The 15783-nt window shown below is 41.5% G+C and overlaps 1 protein-coding gene across 1 annotated transcript; it reads right to left on the bottom strand.

Annotated features, from left to right (window-relative positions):
* Positions 1-7177: 7177 nt before the first annotated feature.
* Positions 7178-11820, bottom strand: tex47 (testis expressed 47). The gene is made up of 6 exons (XM_076298822.1): positions 11704-11820; positions 9727-9796; positions 9127-9230; positions 8532-8596; positions 7983-8193; positions 7178-7378 (listed from the first exon to the last, which is right to left on the bottom strand). Exons 1-6 carry the CDS (start codon positions 11818-11820, stop codon positions 7178-7180), a joined length of 768 nt encoding a protein of 255 aa, XP_076154937.1.
* Between the last annotated feature and the right edge of the window lie 3963 nt (positions 11821-15783).

Here is a 15783-nt window from a genome sequence, read left to right as displayed (position 1 = left end):
CACAGTTGTGACCATATAATCTAATTTGTTGGAAAGCATGCTGTTGTTTCCCATATTTGACCTTTTCCCCTGGTAATCAATAAATTATTCTGCTTATTTCCCTAAAATATCATTTGTTTATTTCATGACAATTGTTGACATTGTAAGTTTTCAATATTTCATTTTGTGTCTTGTTATTGCCTACTCATGTTATATGAAAGCAATTCACCACTGAAGATCAGGGGTCATGTAATGTATGTTGTCTTCAATGATTATTCACATCCTACCTGAACATGTAAAATAAATATTCATGAACCAGGTTACAGAAAAGTTTTGAGGATGTCAAATGCCTTAAAGGAACCATATGTAAGATTGTGGCCAAAACTGGTACTGCAATCACTTTCAAATTACTGTAGAGCGGTGTATCCCCTCTCCCTCCCCCCTGGCTCGAGGTTGCCAACCCAGATGCCGAAACACTACTGACTTTGTGATTAGTACATAGGTGGAGGGTGGCGCATCAGGCCAAAACACAACATGACATGACAAAACACAACATCAACATCAATTGAGGGCTGCAACTTCACTTTTTAAAATGACAATATCCTGGCCGGACTGCTGTTGTCAGTGATATATTTGAAATGAACATGATTTCTTAATGTCTAGTGACATACCAGGGCGATTTTATGATTAATTGAAGTACATTTCTTACATACGGTTCCTTTAAACGCTGTTTGTCTTATAAAGTTATTGTGCTGTCAGTATAATAGACATGATAGCGGAATCTAAACATCGGCAGCAATGCCACTCAGCTGCAACACACACACACACACTATAAAATCCAACAGAGACAATATTTTTTCTTGAAACATAGCCAACTTATACATCCAAATAATTCAGAATGCATAACTTACATGGATTTCAATTCAACATTGATGTATGAATTTGACCACTGTCTTGTATTTCTTAATTTCATCTCTTAAGAAATGGGCTTTTAAATGAGTTTCAGTAGACTCAGGTCAGAATTACTGTAAGTAAGATCTTATTTTACTGTGTCAAGGCCAGATGGGGAGGTGGAAGGGTAGTGGTTAAGGAGCTGGGCTAGCAGGCAGTAGCCAGAAAAGATGTAGGTTCAATTCCAGGCTTCCACCGCTGTGCACCGTGGACAATGGCCCTTGTAATATTGAGATATGTAAGCTGCTTTGGATAAAAGCGTCTGCTAAATGAATACATGTAATGTGAAGGGAAGGGGAATAGTGACAAGTCAGGTTTTGATAGCACACATAATATAAACATTATCTGCCTAACTTTACTCTTAGTCAAATTGAGTTTGGTAGTTTTAGAGCTAACATTTACATTTGCAAATACATTTAGTCATTTACCTAAATATCAAGGTACAATAAAGATACAGTGTCACTAGGATAGTGATAGTGCAGCTAAGTACTACTCAGAATAGCAGATCAAGTCAAGGGAGGGAGAAGAGGGATGGTCAGGATAGGGAGGAAGGTAGTGGGAAGTGCTAGATTACAGTAAGCATGTCTGGCTGCAAGTAATGCTAAGAGAGAAGGTACTCTCAGAAGAGTTGGGCCTTCAGAATGTTTTTGCAGCCAATCAAGGACAAAAGTAATTTTGCACTATTGTTTCACACTAGTAAGTGTAAAGTTTTCAAGCAATACAACTCATAGTCCCTAAATCTTTGCCAGTTTTCAGTGTTTCATATCCTTTTGTGTCTCAAACAGCGTGTAACCCTGCCCTACAACAGTCATTGATTTCACATCCAACATATGTGTTTGAGTTAGCATGGGTAAAGGAAATCACCCGCCTGCCCAACATGCCAGACAAAGGAGAGTCACATACTCTAAAGTGTTTATCTTAAAATGACAAGAGAGAATCGTGGTCACGCAAAGACATGGAAGAACAGGAACTCACATGGGAACTTAAAATGAGTACAACACCCACTGGAGTTGCATTACTTAAACAAATACAAAACTTGCAACTATTATAACCCTGAATGGCCCTACTGTACATAAACACAGACGCAGGGAGTAACAAGAAACCAGCAATTTGAAGTAGAGGTGTCAAAGACTGGCTTGTGTGGTTTTGTAAAAACCTAAGCGAGCCCATTGACAGAGACTTGAGTTTGCAGGTGCGGGATACTCCCAAACTGTGCAGTCTCCCCTAGTGACAGAGAGAGCTGATGTGCATTTTAAGCATCATTAATTGTCCAAAAGACCATACGTGAAACTGAGAAGAACACACATAGAATTCTGCTCCACACACCCAAAAGACTAGTTTTTTATTAACTTATTTGCTACTTCACATGTCAAGTTGCTTATTTTCTGTTTTTATTTACAAAAAAATAAACAGTTTGGTTGTTAATAATGCATACATTAGTAATGAATCTAAGGCTTTGATATGTGTTGTTTTTCAGAATTGTTCTAGAATGTCTGCCTATCACACAGCACTTGCCAAATATTCAACACGTCAGTCCCATTGCTAGAGTACTGAATCTGACACAGTTCTGATGCAACTCATTTATGTCCAACAGCCGACTTAATAGCACTGTCTTTGACTATACTGTAAGAGAGACAACCATAATTGAGGTATCAGTCTGTGTCTTTTTTTCTGAGTTAATTCCTTGTACATGTGTTCTTTATGGACCGAGACAAACAGCAGCGCTTGCTGTTTAATTCATTACTGAAAGCCATCAAGCAAGGGTCAGTGGTTATCACCACCATATACATTATACATGCATACACACGAGCACACACGTACCATTCATGCAGATGGTAACACATAGACAACAACAACAACAACAATGCTCTTTACAGTGAAGGGGGAAACTCACTTACTAACCACCACCAATACGTACAGTAGTATCCACCTGGGTGATGCACGGCAGCCATGTGCCAGAACAAGCTTGAGGTGGAGAGTGAGGGAATGAATTAATTAATTATACTGGAGGATGATTATGGGCCAGAGTGAATAAGCCAAGGTTGGGTATTTAGCCAGAAAGTTGGGGAAACCTCTTTGAAATACATGCCATGGAATCTTTAATGACCACAGTGAGTCAGGACCTCGGTTCAACGTTTAATCCGAAGGATGGCATCTCCTACAGCACGACGTCCACATTACTGCACTGGAGCATTAGGATCGTCCAAAGGGAATGGTGCCACCTACTGGCCACCCACCAACACCACTCACAGCAGCAACTTATTTTTTTCAGGGAAGTCCCTCATCCAAGTGCTAACCAAGACAACACCTGCTTAGCCTCAGTTATTCAGCAGAGAATTACTCACTATACCTGTTAGAAGAGACAGAACAGACAGGGCAACTCATAGACTGTATATATACTGTATACAGTCTATGGGGCAACTACTTCAGAATCCCCCTTTGCCCAACTAAGGGCAGCAATAGTAGACAATAGTACTCACCCGAAGAGTGCTCTGTGAACTGAGTAATGAGGACATGTTACAAATGTTGCCTTTTACAGAGACAGAGAGAGAGAGAGAAACACAGAGATAAAATGTTAAGGAAGGCAGGTGTGTCTGACTTTCCTGTTTATTATGACTGGACGATGGAAGGCCACTACGTCACCCACTGTCAAGAGCAGCCAGGCCAGTGGGTGTTGTATGATGACCATGATGTCTCCATAAATACCTGTCAGACATGCTTCAGCAGTACACACCTTCTCGTCCTCTCAGGTCCCAGGTGAAAAACCTGTTAGTAAAACCTACTGTTAGAACTAAACATGGTGAAGCAGCTTTTAGCTGCTATGCGGCTCAGCTCTGGAACCAACTTTCGGATGACATTTAAAACGCCCCAACTGTAGCCAGCTTTAGATCTAGACTTAAGACCAAACTGTTCTCAGATGCTTTCTGCTAACTGCGCCGAGTTACAAATTCTGAATCTGCCTTGATAATTATTCTACCTTGTCTTTTATTACTTTTTTACTACTTTTGCCTTTGTTTTTGCTTACTAATTATTCTTTATCTTTAAATGATTTTACCTTGTGTTTTATGTTTTCTTTTTATTATGATCTTTACCTTTTAACTATTCTTTGACTATATTGCCCTTCTATGCTTTTATTTGTTATTATTGTTTGGTTTTGTTTATGTAAAGCACATTGAATGACCTCTGTATGAAATGCGCTGTATAAATAAACTTGACTTGACTTGATAACATGAGAGCAGCCAGGCCAGTGGGTGTTGTATAATGACCATGATGTCTCCATAACATGAGATGAGGCCATCCTCAAAGATAGGGAGAGGACAGCCTCCATTCTTTGTTTTTACATTAAAAAGGTCATTTACACCGTCAACCACAGCTGAATTCTCTGAATCATAACATCTCCAGTGTCCTCATAATGAATAACTACCCTTCCATGTAGGTTTCCAGAATAGTCTCTCATACATTCGTTTTAAAAGTCTTTAATAACACCTGTTTTCCTGCATAATGGTTGGTAGATAGATAGATAGATAGATAGATAGATAGATATATAGATACTTTATTGATCCCTAGGGGAAATTCAAGGTCACAGTAGCATACATAATGGTTCACTCCCTTCTCCACCTCATCTGCCTTCTGCCCTCTCCCTTCATCACTTGGCAGTAAAACATGAAGACTATTCCTACAGGCTGGCAACCAATGGGCGACCCATCCATCAAGGTCAAATAAAATCATATTACAGTGACATCAAGATGAAGGGAAGGTGCTACATGGCCTTACAGGAGCAGCATGGCTGCCCCTCAGGTGGAAAAATACAGTTAAAAGAGACTGTCACAAGAGTGTTTCCTGAAAATATAATTCAGAAAGTTCACAAACTTAGCCCATAACATTGTAGAAGCGGAGGGTTCTAAACTCTGCACTGCAGCCTGCCACTAGGTGGGGATAAAGGTGCTTCTAGGTGCTTTGTTTTCAGTTTTCAGTCAAAAAATACTCACCAGTATCATTACAATAATGGTTGTAATGTAAACAAATCTTGTTTTCATATATAATAGGGAAAATGCATAGTTATAATAAAGATCCTTTATTGGAGAAAGCACAATATTGTAAACCTTTGTAAATTAAATGCTGTTCAGTGGTTATTATAATAGTATATATTCCACAACAATAAAGAAACAAAATACAGAAAAATGTTACGACCTGTGGTCAAGATCTAGTTTGCTCCAGGCTCCAGGCATAAAAGGTTAAAGCGGGGAAGTTTTAGTTTAGTTTTTTTTTTCATCTTTAAAGGAACGCTCCAACTTCTTGGGAAATTAGCTTATTTGCTGTCTACCCAAGAATTACATTAGAGGATACATAGTCAAGTCAAGTCAAGTCAAGTTTATTTATATCGTGCATTTCATACGTACACAGGTCATTCAATGTGCTTTGCATAAACAAAAGCAAACAGGATCAGATAGACTGTATGTATGCTTGTGTACATTCTACGCCAGCCCCCACAGAAAACCTTTCCCCAATAGAATATTTCCCCCTCTGACTTGTATATGATCAGGTCAATGACCATAAATAGCAAATGGAATTTTGTATAAAACTTGTATTTAGGTAGATGCAAAGGTCTATCACAACATTAGATGATATTATATGATTATGGATGTATAATAAACTATAATGCCGCGGGAACACAAAACGAATAAAGACGAAACAAAGACAATAGGAGGGTAAAGAGTTTGAATGAATCAGAATCAGTACAAAACATAAATTGCATTATTCACTATTCATATGTGGGGTATCTTGTGTCTCATAATGTGAATTAAGCTCATTAGAACCATTTCTGTGTCCTCACTGTTGAACTAGAGCGCCCGCTCCTCGTCATAGATCAAACATCAAGAGCTGCTACCTAAAAGACCAAAAGAAAAGGGGTCATGAGATGTGTTAGAGATGGGCATCAAACAGTTGAAAGGCTCATCAGTGACCACTGATTATGAATGTCTTTAATATGACATAGTATGAGAGAGCCCTTACCTGTTTTCTATGTGTAGCCTATTTTAGACTGTTGTTGGTTGGTGACTTCCAAATACATGACCTATGAATGACCAGATAATGAAAGTAAATGCTTTTGTGAGAGAGATGATGTACGTACATTCAGAAATATACAGTTCTAAATAGTCTTAAATCCTTGATTTGTTAGTGAACTTCCTTAACATTAACTATTGTATGGTGGTACATGGTCTAGAAATCCATCCATCTTGAGTAACTGATGATGATAGTCTGCAAGGTGTGTACTTTGCCATCTGGAAGATTGATATAGGAAGTATTTATTGGTATAGATAAGCATGTTTGGCTTGGTAACTGGCCATGGTCCTGAAATGGCTGGTGGAGTATATTTGTTTAATGCTGTTGGATACCCAGTTGGTTGTGTGATGAATACCAATGAAGTCAATCATGGTAAAGAGCTGAAGTGTGTCATTAGCTTCCATGTGATGTGGGATGTGTAGCAAGGGATCATGTTGCTGAAAATGTCACGTGTATCTATCTGCAGGTGTGGAGGTGTGTAGTAGGCATTAAAAAATGTAACCGATATTTTCAACAAGTCGAAAAAACACAATTGTGAATGGTCATTGTCTCCATTAAGTGATGCAATGCATTAAATATGAGTTTTATCTTCTCACAATAGTCATTTCAGATGAATGTGACAACAGATCTACCAAAATTGCATACCTTTTTTTACAGTTTATCTAATTGCATCCAAAAATACATTGAGGGGGTCAGAATGACAAAGGGAGGAAAAATATTGAAAGCTAAACCATTATATAACCCTTATACTGAGAAGGCATAAATGCATTCTGGAGTAGACTTGCACAGATGTCCTCACCTCAGACCAACTATAAAAATAATTCTGTCTCTTCAGTAGACCACACGAAACGCATCACCTTTTTGAACTCATTAATATTTACATTAGTGTCATATGACTCACTTTTGCGAAATAGTGCTATTTCGATACATCTGTAAAACTACCTCATGCCAGCATATCTTTTTTGTGGTATTTGCGTGTTTCCATTACTAATTTTTCATTCCGCATTTCATTCCGCAATTTTTCATTTGCACATTTTCAGGGCTGAGTCTATCAGCAGGTGTAGAGGTGTGTGGTAGATGTCTCACCTGAGTCTATCAGCAGGTGTAGAGGTGTGTGGTAGATGCCTCACCTGAGTCTATCAGCAGGTGTAGAGGTGTGTGGTAGATGCCTCACCTGAGTCTATCAGCAGGTGTAGAGGTGTGTGGTAGATGTCTCACCTGAGTCTATCAGCAGGTGTAGAGGTGTGTGGTAGGCCTGCAGGTACTGCTGCGGAGTGAGCAGCTCTGTCCTCTGGAGCAGCTGAGACAGCACGTTCTGTGGCACCAGCAGCTTCTCAGGTAGCTCCTCCATCACGCCCTCCGGGCTCGCCTTCGAGGTCTGCACCTGGCCATCGAGACAGGAGACATCAATTAGAGACGTGCACATACAGGATGACGTTACTGGATATCATTCAGAGACACGTACAGTATGAGGCTACTGGATATCATTTAAAGACATGCAGAGTTTGGAGCCACATGGAATCAAAGATATGTTCATGTGTAATGGAGCCACTGGAAATAAATAAGTCATACATTCAGTATGCAGTCATATCATCCAGGGATATAAACATTCAGTATGAAACCACTGGCAATCCAAGACATTATATTCAAAGACATGGATCTCATTCAGAGACATGCACATACAATATGGAGCCACTGGATGTCATTCAGATGAATGGACAGACAGTATGAAGTTACCGGATATCATTTAAATACAGACATACAGTATATACGTGTATCTGAAATGCATTGTAATAATTAAACAATGCACCAACAAACAATAATGATGGCATATTGCATGCGGACTTTGGAGCTCTCTCTACCCCTCTCTCTCTCACACACGCGCACACACACACACACACACACACACACACACACACACACACACACACACACACACACACACACACACACACACACACACACACACACACACAGCCTCTCCCAACCTTTGTGGCCGTGAGCAGATGGTTCCCCAGCCTCAGCAGCTGCGCGAGGACCTGACTGACCAGCGCCTCGGTGGGCTCCGGCGCCTGGTCCTCCCCCAGCGTGGCGGCCGTGGTGACGGGCAGGTCCAGCTCCCTCCAGCCCCAGTGCTGAAAGAGACGGCTGGCCGCGTCATGGGTCACCAGCAGCACCCGAGGCCTCTCCAGCAGGCCACTGTGGGGTTTGGGAAGACTTTAATACAACATTACATGTTAAAGCAGCACAATGTAAGAACTTATAGCCATATTATGCCCCATGTTGTCAATTTTCAGCATACTTGGTACCCATTCAGCGCTAAATAAATTGACAAAAATAAATTGACAAAAAAGTAATGTTCCTGCACAGTACTGCAAAGTTACATAACAAAGAGTTCTGGGCACACTTCAGCAAATGTCAGAGACACCATTCATAGGACCATTAGTCAGCAAATCTTCAAAAATGAGTTTGAAGCCATTATTCTAGTATAGCGACAGGTGTACAAGCACTGTAAGAGGGATCAGGGTGAAGCTTACGACTGAGGGGCTGCTTCCATTTTGCTCAGGTCCTGGAGCACTGCGGTCAGAACTTCACTGGAGCACTGGGCAGAGGAGGAGTATGTTCATCAGGTGTCTGTCTGCATGTGTGTAAGCTTGTTTCTGTGAGTACAGTATGTGTGTGTGTGTGTGTGTGAGTGTGTGTGTGTGTGTGTGTGTGTGTGTGTGTGTGTGTGTGTGTAAGTTTGTTTTTGTGAGTACAGTATGTGTGTGTGTGTGTGTGCGTGTGTGTGTGTGTGTGTGTGTGTGTGTGTGTGTGTGTGTGTGTAAGTTTGTTTCTGTGAGTACAGTGTGAGTGTGTGTGTGTGTAAGTTTGTTTCTGTGAGTACAGTGTGTGTGTGTGTGTAAGTTTGTTTCTGTGAGTACAGTGTGTGTGTGTGTGTGTGTGTGTGTGTGTGTGTGTGTGTGTGTGTGTGTGTGTGTGTGTGTGTGTGTGTGTAAGTTTGTTTCTGTGAGTACAGTGTGTGTGTGTGTGTGTGTGTGTGTGTGTGTGTGTGTGTAAGTTTGTTTCTGTGAGTACAGTGTGTGTGTGTGTGTGTGTAAGTTTGTTTCTGTGAGTACAGTGTGTGTGCACCTCAAGGACATGTAGACCACAGGTGGGGTAGAGCAGTAGCAGTCCTGTGATGTTCTCTCCAGGGTAGGAGCGTTGCAACGTCTGGTTCAGCTTCTCATAGTAGACTGTTAACAAATCAGTGTGATGGTTAGAGAAGTGGATATACACTATAATCATTCTATAATAAATATGTGTAGTGATTGATTTGCAGAAATCACTGTCTAAAAAAATCACAGTAGACAAACCCAAAAGACAGGCAAAATGCCACAATATAAATGCCAAATGTTTTCTGAAAAACTAATTCAGATTAATCTGTCAGAAAACATTCCAATGCAATCTGTGATTTAACTTGTTTTGAATTACTAACCTGCATTTCATAGAGTCTAAATGTGTATTTATTTTTGGGTGCATGCTTTCCCACGCTATAACCACTACTTATTCAAAACATCAAGAACAACATCCACCTGTCTCAATGTCTGATTAGACTGTACAATGCAATCTGATGCTCTGCTTTGTCAACCAGCCAGTATAAAATGGTGGAAGCTGCTAATCCGGTTAAATGTTAGTCAGACATCCCCGTGCGCGGTTCTTAAGCATGTTTGACAGCAGCGCGCCACTAACCTCCCACAGCCCTCCTGTCAGCGGGACAGTGGGGGAGACGAGCGATGACCACCAACCTCTGTAACAGGAACTTCCGTAGAGAGTGATGGAGAGAGGAAGAGGGAAAGAAAGAAAGAAGAAAGAAAGAAAAAGGAGAGGTGATGGAGGGGAGGTGGGGAGAAATAGAGTGAGAGAGCAAGAAAAAAGCAAGAGAGAAAAAAAAGAAAGAGAGTTAGAAGAGAGACAAGTAGAAAGAGAGGCATTGAGTCAGGGTCTTGTTAAAACAGACACCCTACTGAGCCAATAGTTGTAAAAGTCTTCACACACACACTACATTCAAGACGGGATCCACCCAGACACGAAGCCAACAATACAGAGTCTTACAAACAAATCTGGTTGCTCTGGCAAACCTATCTTGTTGCTTGACTGTACACTGTCAACAGAGGAAAGCAAACACACACACACACACACACCTCCACTGTGTTCAAAATAACGTCTCCGTGTGGCATTTGACTAAATTAAAGGATCAACCAAATTGAACTTTGATACCTCTTTACATAACCACCCTTCCTATATAACAATCAACGCTGACACCAACCTACACCTCACCAGCCACCCTATCAGGTCTCCAGCTGACCTGCTCCCTCAGAGTAAGCTGAACTGACCATCTCCTCGTCTGGGTTGTGCAGCTGACCTGTTCCCTCAGAGTAAGCTGAACTGACCATCTCCTCGTCTGGGTTGCGTAGCAGCCGCTGCTCGAGGACACGGTGGAACAGGCTGCTGCCGGCCTCCTCCTCAGAGCTGGTCTGGTTGGACCTCTGAAAGGCCTCCGGCGCCTCCATGCTCCCCTCGTCCAGCCCAGCGTCCGGCTCCCTGTCCTCCTCCTCAGACCTCCTCTGTGGTGTTAGCGCTGCTGATGCTGCCGCTCGCCTGGGGCCGAGCCTTTTCTTAGTGTTTGTCAGCTCCTTGAGGCCATATCCTGGAGACCTGCCTCCACGGCCGTCTCCTCCTCCTCCTCCTCCTCCTCCGCCTCCTTTTCCCTGGGGCAATAAAGCCCAGCCTTCCCTTTTCTCCAAGCCCCATGGAGACTGCCAACTGAGTTCCAGTTTAAAGCTAGAGTCTGCCATGCTGGCAAAAGAATATGTTGCTGGTATCTGAGCTCCACAGCCAATCAAATGACACCCTGGCTGGAACTGTTTAAGGCTTGGTCTGGTCCAAGCTGCCTGTGTCTGCCTCCCATTTACAGAGCCTGGACACACACACACACTGCAGTGCACACGCAGAGTGGAGCTCCGTGTAAGAGGCAGCAGCAGAGTGGTGGAGGTGCCCTCTGGGTTTGGTGTTGGGTTTAAGGGCGAGCAGAGTGCCAGTGTCAGTGCCCGTCTGCCAGCCAGTTCAGTCAGACAAGGTGACGTGGTATGTATGTTTAATGTAGGTGTACGTCACAGGGAATACACATACAGTACATACACACAGACACACATACAAATACAACTCATACACCATACCCACTTTCACCCTTATTACATAGAATCACACATACACACATGGCACACACATTCACTAACACACACTCACACTTACACAAAGACACACACACATGCACGGCTGTCTTCACAAGATGTCTTGTGTATTCTCTGTGGCTTGCCCTCTCGGAGCGCCTAAATCACTATGACAACAGAACACGTTCTCCCTCTGGAGAGTGGCAGGCTCCATTGGAATGAAATAAGTCGCAGTGAAGTGGAGTGAAAGTGTCCTACAACTTTCATACAACATGCTTTATGTGCCTATTAAATGGATATTTGTGCTACCCTTTATCATCTAGGTGATTTCTGAAGCCAGTACAACCTTAGGAGAAATGCTTCTCCACCATCCAATATGGCGTCTGCTCTATGTATGTGTGTGTGTGTCTGTGAGAGTGTGAGCATGTAGGAGAGTATTTTTCATGTTAGTGTCCGTGTCCAACTCTTAGAGTCTACAGAAAATTGAGGTACAAACCTTCCTCAGAGTCCTGTTAGACTCCTCCAGCTTGGCTAAGAGGGAGACTCGGTCGTCAAGCGCAAACCTGTCATTGCTGAAGGTGGCTGCAGCAGTCTTGCGAGAGTGGGAAGCCATTGTTGGTGGGATTGTTTGGGAATGTTACCAGGCAACAGTTGTAGAATGGGCTAGAAAAAAGGGGGGTGGAGATGCAGAATACTGGTGCACTGGGAGGTGTTGCTTACATGGCTTTTGACAAAAACAAGTGGAAAATGGATACTTTAGTGTGTGTATACTGTATGAATGCAGTACAGTGAAAATAGAGACAGGACATGGGTGAATATAGCACACAGGTGACAAGACTGGTGAATGCACATACCGTCTTCCAAGTTTTTTTATGAGCTTTTACAATAAACCCAATTGGTGGTCTTCAAAAATAACTTATAAAAATAGTTATCTGTAAAAATGCCACATCCATCCCTTCATGTGCTTTGTTTGTGTTGTTCAGCTGAAACATATAGGCATGAGCAGGGGAGCCATATCATCAGTGTGTTGGAGAGTGGAGAAATAGAATTAACATTTTGCCAGTTACAGTAGCAACATAGGCATAAATGAAAACAACTGGTAGGCTATTTAATTATTGTATTTTTCAAAATAAATAAATAAAACCAAAAAGTCTCTGCATTATCATCTGGGGGATTTCTGAAGCCAGTACAAACTTGAGCAAGGCACCTAACCCCTCACTGCTCCCCGAGTGCCGCCGTTGAAGCAGGCAGCTCACTGCGCCGGGATTAGTGTGTGCTTCACCTCACTGTGTGTTCACTGTGTGCTGTTTGTGTTTCACTAATTTACGGATTGGGTTAAATGCAGAGACCAAATTTCCCTCACGGGATCAAAAAAGTATATATATATACTTATTACAATGCCACCTAGTGGGGATAAGAAGTTCATGCAATGAACAGGAATATGATTGGGGTTACACACAATCCATTGCCCTTCCTTATAGCCTAATGTCAAATGCATTTACACTTACTTCACAGCATTCGGCCCACTGCCCAATATGAGTCTGATACCTCTGCCGTAGGCGGATGTAGACATAGCATACACTCACTGCACTTACGGTAAGGCTCTGTGACAGCTGCATGAAACTATGACAGGGCTATGATTAAGCTTTCGTTTCACATGTAGGTTAGCCTATATAGGAGAAATAGTTTTGTCTATAAACTATATAATATGATTAATATTATTAGTAGTAATATGATCATCCTTTAACTTAGACTGCCTATAGGTCTATTATGTAATAAATAAACGTAAACCAACATTTTACCACTCAAAGTCAACAAACAGACTGTAGACTAAGTAGGGCCTAAGCTAAAGACCAGGGTTATTTCAATAAGTCGGCCTATTGATAATTTAAGTGGGAGTTCTGTTCTATTACTGTGGCCTACAGCAGAGGCAGGTGCCGAGTCACACTGGAGGCAAATATATGAGGAGCCCGATGTGTTTATGCCTTTAGTAGTACCATTCCCAGGTTGATTTTATGATGTGAAGCTGAGATCCGTCTCGCAACTCCTCCTAGGCTGGCTTGCCACAGTTTAGCACATATAAGCATGGTTGTTAGGACTTTACCCACTTTTTCACCTGCCTGCTCTAAGAACAAGAAAATCACATAGTGAGACATTCATCATCAGTAACCGTAAGTAGGCGTGCCTTGGCATTTTGGTTTGACCTTTGGTATGCCTTAGCCCCAAAAAGGTTGAGAATCTCTAGTTTACAGTAATCCAAACCTGGTAACCATGGTAATATATGCAACTGAGTACAAGTGTGAGGCCACGCACATCCCAGGCCAAAGTTGGATGGGTATAGGATCCAGTATGACAGTATCACAAGAGGATAAGAGATGATCCGCACACCAGATAGCTCCCATTCATAATCTTTTTCATTTTGTGAGATTTAGAGCCATGTGGCTCTTCCTCAGACTTAAAAAACAGTGATAGAGTTGATAGAGTTGCCTTTTATAATCCCCATCATAGATCATGTGAAGATTGAAGTGGTATTTATTTATTCATTCACGTGGAGACAAAAATCAAACATTTGATTAGGTCCAAACCATGATCCTTTGTTGTTTGAATTTATACTTTCATCTTGCTCAAATGTCCATATCTATTTAATTTCTTTATAAACTAGACAAAAGCATTGGGACGCCTGCCATTACACTGACAAGAACTTCAATCTAGGCTACATGAAACTTGAATTCATAGGTGTTAAGATGGATTCAAACCTTTGCAGGAGTAACTGCTTTTACTCTGTTGGGAAGAATTTCCACACCATTTCTTCCACACCAAACTTGTCCAACAATGTCTTTATGGACCTTGCTTTGTGCACTGGGGTACTGTCATGCTGATGAGATAGATAAGATGATACAGTACATATCCTTATCATCTCTGTGTGCACAATAACTCAGTCAGACACCATTAGCCTATCTTAGCATAATTCACTGAAGGTAGGACCAGTTATATAGCTAGCCTATAGCTAAAAGGGAGCTAGCCCACTTCACTTACCCAAGCCCAATCCCTGAAAAACCATTAGACATAGACCATTATGCCATTATCCCACCACCAGCACAGTGCACAAAGCAAGATCCATAAAGATGTTAAAGTGATTTTGATATGGAAGAACTTGACTGGCTTGCAGAGAACATGGTTCTCTAATCTCTACATAATCAACCACCTTTGGGATGAGCTAGAACAGACGAGCTAGGCCTTCTTGTCCAACATGTCTGACCTCACAAATACTCTTCTGAATGAATGGGCAAAGGTCTAAAGGCATTCCTCCAAAGGCACTCTTGTGGAAATCTTTCCCAACAGAGTGGAAGCTGTCACAGCTGTAAAGGGGGGCCAAGTCCATATGAATTTAGAATGGGATGACACTGCAGTTCCTGTGGGTGTAATCTCTTACGAAAAATAACTATAGTAATGCTATATTATGATTTCTATAGTAGTTCACACACACACACGCACACACACACACACACACACACACACACACACACACACACACACACACACACACACACACACACACACACACACACACACACACACACACACACACACACACACACACACACACACACACACACACACACGCGCGCACGCGCGCGCATTTGTTAATCTTATATGCATATCTGCATGTATTCTAAACAGAAGGCAATCAGACAGTTAAAAAGATATTAATATCATTTTATATACATAGTTCACAATTGATTTTCTACAAATACCCTTTAAGTGCAAATCACAGAAATAGATGAAAACAACACCTTGGATTCACACACAAAAATCAGCATGGTCATGAAATAGACCATGTGAGCCCTCTACTGGTGACACTCGTGAAAATAAAGTTCTGTCATTCAATACCAACACTGGACACTAATACTCCTCAAATCAAGGCTGTAGCCATAGAGTCAACATAATACAGTATGAACAAATCTATGCATTGTTATAGGAAAACAAGTCCAGATATTGTGGCCAAAGTTTAGCAAATTAGCATGAAAACATTTACTGACATGGACATCACCGTAGGTTATCTGTGAATAAACCTGCCCATTTGTGTGGGTTTTTCTCTGAAATGCCAGCACATAAGGCCAACTGTAAATGTGTGTGGTTAGTTAGAATTCCATACCATTCAAGCCACATAGTTCCTAGGAAGAACAAAACCTGTTTCACCACAGTTTTACACAATTTTCTCATGTTTATTTTGTACATGTAGTTTGTATAGACTGTATAATAAAGTAAGTAGTATTGGTATGGTGTGGTGCTACAACATTAAATGTCTATTTTCATCTGATTGTGTGTGTGTTTGTGTGTAAACAAGAGTATAAGAATATAAGCAATAACTGATTTAGGCTACTGATGCAACACTAGAAACCACATAGAATAATGTAATATGTACAGTACATAATGAAAGAGGGATGAATTGACCTAGTGTCTGATGATGAGGGGACATTATGTACTTATATCCTTAGGAATCAGAATCTTTAATTCGACAAGTACTGGGAGAGTACCTAAGGAATTTCTTTTGGTGCAGGTGTCAACATAACAA

This window comes from Alosa pseudoharengus, unplaced genomic scaffold, assembly GCF_046254945.1.
Source record: "Alosa pseudoharengus isolate Yale_2024_CS ecotype anadromous, Long Island Sound unplaced genomic scaffold, YU_APseudo_1.1 YU_APseudo_1.1_scf_21, whole genome shotgun sequence".
NCBI classification, from domain to species: Eukaryota; Metazoa; Chordata; class Actinopteri; order Clupeiformes; family Clupeidae; genus Alosa; species Alosa pseudoharengus.
The sequence above is the reverse complement of the archived record's forward strand: the minus strand, read 5'-3'. Positions and strand labels throughout refer to the sequence as shown.

What these genes read in the sequence shown, in the direction of transcription:
- tex47 (XM_076298822.1), bottom strand. Translation starts at nt 11,820, where the DNA reads ATGGCTTCCCACTCTCGCAAGACTGCTGCAGCCACCTTCAGCAATGAC. An exon ending in CTAACAGGACTCTGAGGAAG is followed by an intron (nt 9,797 to 11,703) that starts GTTTGTACCTCA and finishes TCTCTACGGAAG; the next exon opens with TTCCTGTTACAGAGGTTGGT. An exon ending in ATCTGCTCACGGCCACAAAG is followed by an intron (nt 7,379 to 7,982) that starts GTTGGGAGAGGC and finishes CTCGATGGCCAG; the next exon opens with GTGCAGACCTCGAAGGCGAG.